The 9,037-nt window shown below is 56.2% G+C and overlaps 1 protein-coding gene across 1 annotated transcript in view; it reads left to right on the plus strand.

Annotated features, from left to right (window-relative positions):
* The first annotated feature begins 388 nt into the window (after positions 1-388).
* The window catches only part of CUEDC1 (CUE domain containing 1), a 24,033-nt gene continuing 15,384 nt past the window's right edge, over positions 389-9,037 (plus strand). The window contains exons 1-3 of the mRNA XM_024127793.3: positions 389-542; positions 3,005-3,580; positions 8,122-8,249. Of these exons, the coding sequence (XP_023983561.1) occupies positions 3,236-3,580; positions 8,122-8,249 (473 nt within the window). The 5' untranslated portion in view covers positions 389-542; positions 3,005-3,235. The remainder of the gene's footprint in view (positions 543-3,004; positions 3,581-8,121; positions 8,250-9,037) is intronic.

The following is a 9,037-nucleotide window of genomic DNA, read 5'->3' on the forward strand; positions in this document are numbered from 1 at the left end:
CGTACACCTAAGCTGCCTACTTCATATTTTCACGTGTTTTAATTTTTTTTTCATTTGAGCTCTGCCGGTTGTAGAAGGCAGCCTGGCACGGATGACTCTGACCCTGAGGACAGTCCTTCTCCCTGCTCCCAGCCACGCCGGCCAAACCTCAGCCCTGGCCTCAGCCTCTGCACTTGAGCTCAGCGAGAGCTGGGGAGACGGTCCTCTGAGAAGTGGGGGCCCTCACAGCGGCCCCTCCTGGTGATAATTGTAGGCAGCGTGGCTTTGGGAGTCCGTGGGTCCTTGCAGAGTCCTATGAAAATGGCATTTCTCTACACTGAATCCTCTTTCCCATTACTGTTTCTGAGCCACTTTCTCCTCACCCACAGAAACGCTCTCTGATGGAAAAGTCAAGGCTTTACCACTCCTGCTCTCCTGGGCATCTCCTCTGGTCCTGGGTCTCGTCTCTTCATCTGTAACGTGGAGCAGGCTGTAGAGTTGTCGGCCGTTTTCATGTCGCGGCAGACACACAACGTGCTCTTTTTCAAGGCTTTGCACCCGGGGTAAATGGAAGCAGCTGCTGCGGCCCAGGCTCCCCTGGGGCTGTGGGGATCAGTATCTCCTTCCCGAGGGCTGACAGAATTTCGGGGGTTGCTATCCAGACGCTGGGGAAGGATCGCCCAGAATCCCCCGCCCCATCCACTCCAGGAGCAGCTTGGCTGGCATACCAACTGCCCCTGGCTCTCTGCCGGCCTTGTGGGGCAGTGGCAACAACAGTCACGCAGCTAACCACGTTCCAGGCCCTGGGCTGAGGGTTATCCTGTTTCATTCTCATGGAAGCCCCATCCGTATCGGTGAGGGATTGGGCACAGAGAGGACAGGGGACGGGTACCAGGTCCCACAGCTGGAGCGGCAGAGCGCGAGTTGCAGCCTGAGGCTGAATCAGGGCACGCGCTTAAATGGTAGGAGGGCAAGAAGGTTTCTTGGGGGCTTCCCGACACTCAGGCCTGGAGCCCGAGGGACCTGTGAAGAGGTCTGTTAATGGGGAAAACGTGGACCCCATCTTCTTCCTTCTTCCTCTGTCAGGGGTGGATCAGGTCCTGGCCTCTTCCTCCAAGGGGCTGCCCTTGGCAAAGTGAGAGCCAGGTCCCTCAGTCTCTCTTACGAAATTACTCGAGGGGGAGGGCGAAGGTGGTGAAGGTGGCCGACTCCAGAGGCGTTAGCACAAGGCGCTGACCCCCGTGTGTGACGACACCGGGACAGCAGATTGCAGCCCAGGGCACGGCTTCTGGGGCCTCCTGGCCCTGAGGGTCCTTGTTAGAAGCCTCAGGGCAAGTTTCCAGAACGCAGGACAAAGGCAGACACCAGGGTGGAGCCCCACTTTGGAGGGTGTTTTGGCAGCATCCTCTGACCTTACAGTGTGTCAGGGCGGGTGGAAGGTGTGGGTGAGGGGAGTTGGGGTGTCTAAAGCCAGCTGTGGGAGGCCACGTCACACTTGCCTCCCCTCCTGTGTTCATCCTCATAACACATTTCTTGGACTGATCCTTTGGGGTCACCCCTCTGTGCTTCCTGTGCACTGGCTTTGGCCTCCCTGAGCTGTGACTCGCTCATCTGGGAAGCGATGGCGTGGAGGAGGTTGTATAATAAATCACACTTCACCCAGGCATCAGAATACTACTCAGGCATTAAAGACCGTGAAGGAGTTCTCTATGTTCTGACATGAGAAGATGGCTACAATCAATCATTAAGTGGAAAAAAGGAAGTTGCATAGTAGAATTTATGGTCTGATCACATTTCCGTAAAATGAATTCATACATATGGTAGTATGTGCATAGAAAAATGTATCTGCATGTAGATATTCCAGTGTTAAGAGGTTTCCTCTGGGGGTGGGAGAGGATTATAGTTCTGTAACATCAGTGTCCGGAGGCTGCGTGGGGCCCATGTGCTTCTAGTTTCCTGCTCTTGAACACAGCCCGCCTCCCTGGGACTAGGCAGACACCCACCCAGCAAGCCCCAGAGCATGAGCCCCGGACAATTTCCACGTCCCTCGAAGGAGGTGGAGGTTTGAAGGAGATAAGAATCGCAGCATGGTGGCACTGGAAGGCACTGGGGGACAGTATGAAGCCCCATTTTTACCTGTGAGGGGACTATCCTTTAGGGACAGAAGGAATCAGTGGTAGTGATGTGTCTTCTGGCCTCAGGGTGAGGGAGGGTGCTTCCACTGCAGCTTCCACACCCTCTGGTCTGGTCTTCCTTTCATCATCGGTTAACTGTGGAGATCATGGCAAAGGAAGATCATCATGCTGATTTGCTCACGCCAGCTTTTCTCTCTCATCTGTTAAGATGATGACCCCGAGCACTAGAAAAGGACTTAAGAATATCCTTTGCTGGAACAGTCCCTTAAAATAAAGCTGCCACTTTTCTACAATTAGCAAAATTACCGTACATCCTGGGATAAGCATGAGAAAGTCAGAACTTGATGTTTTTAGACACATTCAACTCTCAGTTACCTGCACTAGCAGAAGTGCTACCTTGTAAGTGATTTACAGGCCTGGTTCTGAGTGGGCTGCACTGCGTTCTGTTGCAGATTTACTGGAGCTCTGCACAAGTGGATACCATGATGCTGGGGCCCTGAGGTGAGGGAGCTAAGGAAAGCAGAGACTGGATGGGGCCGGAGACCAGAGCGGGAGGACATTGCCTATACAGAGCCCCTCCTGCCCCAGTCAGGTCTCTAGGAGTCCTTGGCAGTGTGTGTAGTGGTTGAGACCAGTGGCTCAGGGGCCATAGCGCTGGGTTCAGATCCCCGCCTCCTCCACTTTCTCAGGTCTGTGCCTCTGCATAAGGGGGATAATAGCACCTACCTCATAGTGGTGTCAGGATGTAAGCCCTTGCTAACGGGTAAAGAGCTGTGGCTGTTTACCGCAGCTGGAGAGAAAGCAGAAAGAAGCTGTTCTCCCGTGGGCTTGGCGGGGGTCGCCCGAGTTCGTTGCATTCTGCCCCTGACTCTTGTCTCCCTCGGTTTCAGGTGGGACGGTCCGTGGAGCCGGACCCAGGATGCTCCCGGCGTGTGGATGACCAGCCGCCCAAGCCCGCACGGCCCAGGCCCGGATGCCGCGCCCTTGTCTCCTGACCCGGGGACCCCGCCCGTCGCGGGACTGAGCTTCCCGAAGCCGCCGAGCGAGCGGCGACGGCGCAGGGACCCGGGGGAAGGGGCTTGGCGCCGGCGGGAAACATTTTCCCCCAGCGGCTCGGCAAGATGACCAGTCTGTTCCGCCGGAGCGCCGGCGGCGGCGGCGGCGGGGGCGGCGGCGGGGGCGGCTCGGCGGCGGCGCGCGGGGCTGGGGGCAGCGCGGCCGCCTCGCAGGAGCTCAACAACAGCCGGCCCGCCCGCCAGGTGCGCCGCCTCGAGTTCAACCAGGCCATGGACGACTTCAAGACCATGTTCCCCAACATGGATTACGACATCATCGAGTGCGTGCTGCGTGCCAACAGCGGCGCCGTGGACGCCACCATCGACCAGCTGCTGCAGATGAACCTGGAGGCGGGTGGCGGCAGCGTCTACGAGGACAGCTCGGACTCGGAGGACAGCATCCCCCCGGAGGTAGGGGCACGGCCCCGATAATTCCCAGGAGCTCCAACAACTGTTTGAACCTCTTAGAGGACTTGGGTTATACTCCTGTCTGGGTTCTACCTAGCAAGCAGCCTTATCTCTCCTAGGGAAACGTACCCAAGTCAGCCCGTGGCCTTATTTTATGGGCAAAAATCATGCGGTCACTAAACAAACACTGAGCACTAGGCCGGGGCTGTGCCAGGCACGGTACTAGACCCGGGGTCAGGGGTCGTCAGAATGATGGAGCCTGTTCAAAATGTAGACACCTGGCCCCCACCCCAACGTCCCGAACCCCACTTCCGGGCTGGAGCTGTCTGGTCTGTATTTTCTGAACCTCCAGGTACCCGCTGAGGCCAAGTCAGAGTTTCTGTCCTCACAGAGTTCACAGTCCAGGGAGGACTAGAGGCAGGTGTCAGGCAGTGGCAGCCCGGAGGGGTGAGTGCTAGGATGGGAGGAATGGAAGCAGCAGAGAGGAAGGGATGGCTTCCCCGGGGAAGAGTGAAGAGTGAGGGAAGGGTGTGTAGGTAGAGGGAACAGCTTGTGCAAAGGCTCAGAGGTGATATAGAGCAGGAGTCGTTAGGGAACTGGCAGCAGGACCCTCTGTCAGGATCCTAGAGTGAGCAGAGACCAGGAGGCCTTGCGGCTGAGAAAGAGCGTGGTGTGTTCTGGAGCGGAGGGACCCGTGGAAGAGAGCTTGCGAGTTCAGCTTCTCTGACCGAGGCGCGAGCGACACCCGAGCAGTTCCCGTCTCTCTCCAGGAAAGTGGCTGAGGGCAAAGGGACCGCCCCACTGCATCAAGGCCCACTTGCTGGGTGTGGCCAGGCCTCCTCGGCCCCTCCAAGAGCTCAGTAGATGTCTGAGCCCCAGCAGGACGTGCAGTGCTGGGTGCAGAAGGGGCACTCAGAGTCTTTCAGCGAGAGGGTCACTGCCCACCGGGGCATCTGGGACATGCAGCCATGGACAGGACGGAAGGACCCAGCAGATCGGATTCAGCTCTGCTCTTCACCGAGTCCCAGCCTGGGCCAGGCACCATCCTACGTGCTTTAGGTGTATCATCTCTCCGACTCTTCATAAACTTTGTGAGGCGGCGTTATTATTACCCCCGTTTACAGTGGGAAACCTAGACCCAGATGTGGCCTCAGAGTCCTTCTCGACACAGCCCCGCAGGTGGCCATTCTCCGTTAATCAGAGGCATCCTGTAGGGCAAAGCCCGCTTGCTCTTCCTCCTATAGGGCTGCTGCCTGGGGGTTCTCTCCCCGGATGGAGGAGAAGCTCCGTGGGCAACGGCACCTGACTCATCCCTGTGTCACGTGCGGCACCCAGGACAGTCACTGCACATAGCAGGCACTCGGGGAGTATTTGTTGAATGAATGAATGTTGCTGCTGTCTTTGCACAGCTTTCTCTAGTCTCTTTCCCTGGGAGAGCACTCCTTGGCTCTGCCTGGATTAGCCAGTGGAGGGAGTTTTGGAAAAACCAGATCTTCTTTGTGAAAGGGAGGTGTGTGTATGTGTGTGCAGATACATCCTTTAAGCGTGAGCTGGAAGGAAAGTTCTCTGCAAACGCTGACCCCTTCCACAGTCTCATTTGTTCTGACAGTCTGGTAGGTAGGAAGGATCATATTTCCTTCTCTGTTCATGGCACCCACAGCCCTGTGACCCTCCGCAAAGCTTGCCTGATGCCCTAGATGGGCCTGCACTGTGTGCGCTTCTGTTTTCCCGAGAATCTTGCCTTCCAGACTGAGCCCCTTCTCAGCACCCCTCCCTGGCTGTTTCCCCAACTCCCCATCTTTGGAGCTCTGCGTGGGCCCATCGGCAGGCGGTTCCTGAGCCAGCGGAAAGCGCTGCGGAAAATTTATGAGCAGCAGCTGGGATGACAATAACTGCTGACTGGAAAAAGCCCCCTCTCTGGGGGCTGATGGATGGTGGGCTGGCCCGAGGGGTACCCTTGCCACAGAGAAATATCTCCTGTCAGATAAATGGCCCAGACCTTGGCCCCCAGAGCACCTGGCAGGCATCCATCACCCACATGGAGCTAAGCCAGGAAGCCACAGAACCAAAAACTTCAGCACCCTTAGAGCCAGAAGAACAGCCTCACTGTGGCTGGTGGGGGAGGGGGAGGGGCGGGGCGGGGTGGGGGGAGACCAGAGACATGGCTGGGGTTACTTCTCCCTGGAGACTGGGGATCAGCCTTCCTGGAGCGTGCCTGGCCTGCTGTCTGCCTCCTTGGTGTTTCCTCATTCTGCTCCAGGAGCCTCTGATGAGCGTCTGGCTCTTGTAGCCCCAGGAGGCCGTGCTGAGGCAGGAGCAGCTGAGAGGGGAGGAAACCCCCCTGCGCGGCTGTGGAGGCCCGATCTCTCTGAGCCCGAGGGGCGGCTCCTATGGGCCCCAGTCAGAGGAACCCCAAGCGGCTTCCTTCTGGGAGCGATTCCTACTGAGCCTTCTCCTCCTCGCCCGACTCGCGCAGACCGTCTTCGCGGGGGGCAGTCCAGGCCAGCCACTGACGGGGAGGGGCTCGGCCTACAGGCCCCAGCGTGGAACCCTGTCCCTTAGAGCGGTTGTGTGCCGGGCAGCGGAGGTTGTGCAAGTGTGTGCCAGTGAGCAGGGCTGGAGTTGACAGTGTTCTCTCTCTCTTTTTCTTGTGGAAATCTGGGGTAAGGAGAGCAGTGGCCCGAAAAGCAGCTGCATTCTTCTTTTTCTGCAAAAGCATCTGTTTGAGTACTTTCTGCCTCAAAGGAAAGAACGTTAGTGCATTCCAGAGCAGGAGGCCTCCTTGGGTCAGGCTGGCTGTGTGTGTACAAAGCGTGGCAGTGTGTGTGTGCTGGTGGTACAGCGGACAGCACAGCTGCCTTCCAAAGCATGGCAGTGTGCGTGTGTGTGTGCGCGCGCGTGCCTGCGTGTGCGCCCACTCACCCACCTGCCCACCCGCCGTGGTGTCCGTTTGAGACTGGATGCCTGGGCATGGCTGGGCTCGGGCAGAGATGTGCAGAGGCATCTTAGCAGTGATTTCTGCAAATTCACTTGGGGTTCAAATTTTGGGCCAGTTGACAGCCTCTGAGCCCCTCCCACGTTCTTTGGTCTTGGAGGAGGTGGGCAAAGAGCTGGAGAGGAGGGCACGGGGGTGGGGTTGTGTGACCTGGGCTCTCCAGGTTGATGGCTTCCTCCTGCTCCAGACTCCTTTGCAGAAGGGTTGAGGTCAGTCCATATGACAGGAAGCCTGGCCTTTGCCCAGCCTTGGCCTCTCCTGCCCCTTTCTCTGGCTCCTGGATGAGGAGAGGAGGCCAAGAAAGAGCCTGGGCTCTCCCTTTGCTGCTGTCTGCCCTGAGAATCCAACCTGGGTGTGCAGGCATTGTGTCTGAAGGAGGCACTCTTGCTGTAGAGACCACATCTAAGTTAAAGACTCAGTTCTAGAAACAGTGTGTGGCTCTTGCCATGTTAATCAGTCAGCCTGGGCCTCAGTTTCCTCATCTGTAAAATGGGGGTAATGATCCATAGCCTACTTTGCCAAGTTGTTTGAGCTTAAGGTGAGATAATCGATGTGGAAGTACTTTGAGAGAGGGTAGGAATGATGTTAAAGTTATTTATCAAAAGTAACACAGGGGGCTTCCCTGGTGGCTCAGTGGTTGAGAATCCGCCTGCCGATGCAGGGGACATGGGTTTGTGCCCCGGTCCGGGAAGATCCCACATGCCGCGGAGCGGCTGGCCCCGTGGGCCACGGCCGCTGAGCCTGCGCGTCCGGAGCCTGTTCTCCGCAAGGGGAGAGGCCGTGACAATGAGAGTCCCGCGTACCGCAAAAAAAAAAAAAAAAAAAAAAAGTAACACAGGGACAGGGGAGTCCATGAGTCATAAATACGCAGCTCGGTGAAGTTTCATCAGCACCTGGATCAAGAAACATCAACAGAGCCTGGAATCCCCCCCTTGTGCCCCTTCTCAGCCTTCCCCACCCCCAGAGGTCACACTGCTCCACCTGCGATCCCTGTGAATTTGTCTTGCCTGTTTTTCATCCCTACATGTTTATTTATTTATTTATTTATTTGGTTGCGCCGGGTCTTAGTCACGACAGGCGGGCTCCTTAGTTGCGGCTCTCCGGCTCCTTAGTTGAGACACTTGGGCTCCTTAGTTGTTGCCTGCGAGCTCTTAGTTGTGGCATGCATGTGGGATCTAGATCGAACCCAGGCCCCCTGCATTGGGAGCGTGGAGTCCTGACCACTGTGCCACCAGGGAAGTCCCATGTTTTGCCTGGTTTTGAACCTTACTTGGATGGCTAATGCTGCATGGAGCATTCCTCTGGGGAGAAGTGCTTTCACGTCTGCTGTGTATGTTGGAATCGTGGGCTCAGAAGTGGCCCATGTGCTGAGCATTAGTACAGGAGGCCAAACGGTTTTGCAGAGTGCTGGTTATATCACTTTATACTCCCACCAGCAGCAGCAGAGTTCCCTTACTACACATCCTCGCCCACACTTGATTTTGTCTAAATGTTATGTAAATTCAAGGAAGGATTGTTAATATTTCTTTCTTTGTCATCTCTGATACAGATTTTGGAAAGGACCTTGGAACCTGATAGCTCTGATGAGGAGCCCCCGCCTGTGTACTCCCCTCCAGCCTACCACATGCACATGTTCGACAGGCCTTACCCTCTGGCTCCCCCCACTCCACCTCCCCGGTAAGGATCCGTCTCCTCTCAGAACGCAAGGCAATGGGGAAGGGGATCAGGGGTTGGGATTGAGTACAAACACAGTGGGAAAGTTGACTGGACCCTTCAGTATACTATTCCACCAAGAACAGGCTTCTACTGCAGCAAGAGGCCTTTTAGCTAGATACCAAGGAGAACTTTCAAACTGTAAGGATCGGGCTTCCCTGGTGGTGCAGTGGTTGAGAGTCTGCCTGCCGATGCAGGGGACGCGGGTTCGTGCCCCGGTCCGGGAAGATCCCGCATGCCGCGGAGCGACTGGGCCCGTGAGCCATGGCCGCTGAGCCTGCGCGTCCGGAGCCTGTGCTCCGCAACGGGAGAGGCCACAACAGTGAGAGGCCCGCGTACCGCAAAACAAACAAACAAACAAACAAACAAAAAAACAAACTGTAAGGATTGCGAGAGCAGACATCCACTAAATTCCTACTCCAGACTAGGTGCTATGCTGAACACTGGACAGGACATAGAGATCAACGACGCTCAGCCTTTGCTTTCTGGAAGTTTATAGTCCAGGGAGATGCAGAGTGGGGATGACAAGCACATGGAATGTGCACTGACACGTCCCCTCCTGAGCCCATGGCAAGCATTACTAATTGATCACTGTCCTCTTTCCTGCTAAGTTGAGACAGAACCTCAGAATCCTCCTCAAAGCAGCACTCCCAGACAGTCATCAGGAATTGATGGAATGGATATCTATTTGCTATCCCTGTTCTAGGGATGTCGTGGGGATTTTTTTTTTTTTTTTTTTTTTTTTTTTTTTT

The sequence above is a fragment of the Physeter macrocephalus genome, unplaced genomic scaffold (assembly GCF_002837175.3).
Source record: "Physeter macrocephalus isolate SW-GA unplaced genomic scaffold, ASM283717v5 random_364, whole genome shotgun sequence".
Taxonomy (NCBI): Eukaryota; Metazoa; Chordata; class Mammalia; order Artiodactyla; family Physeteridae; genus Physeter; species Physeter macrocephalus.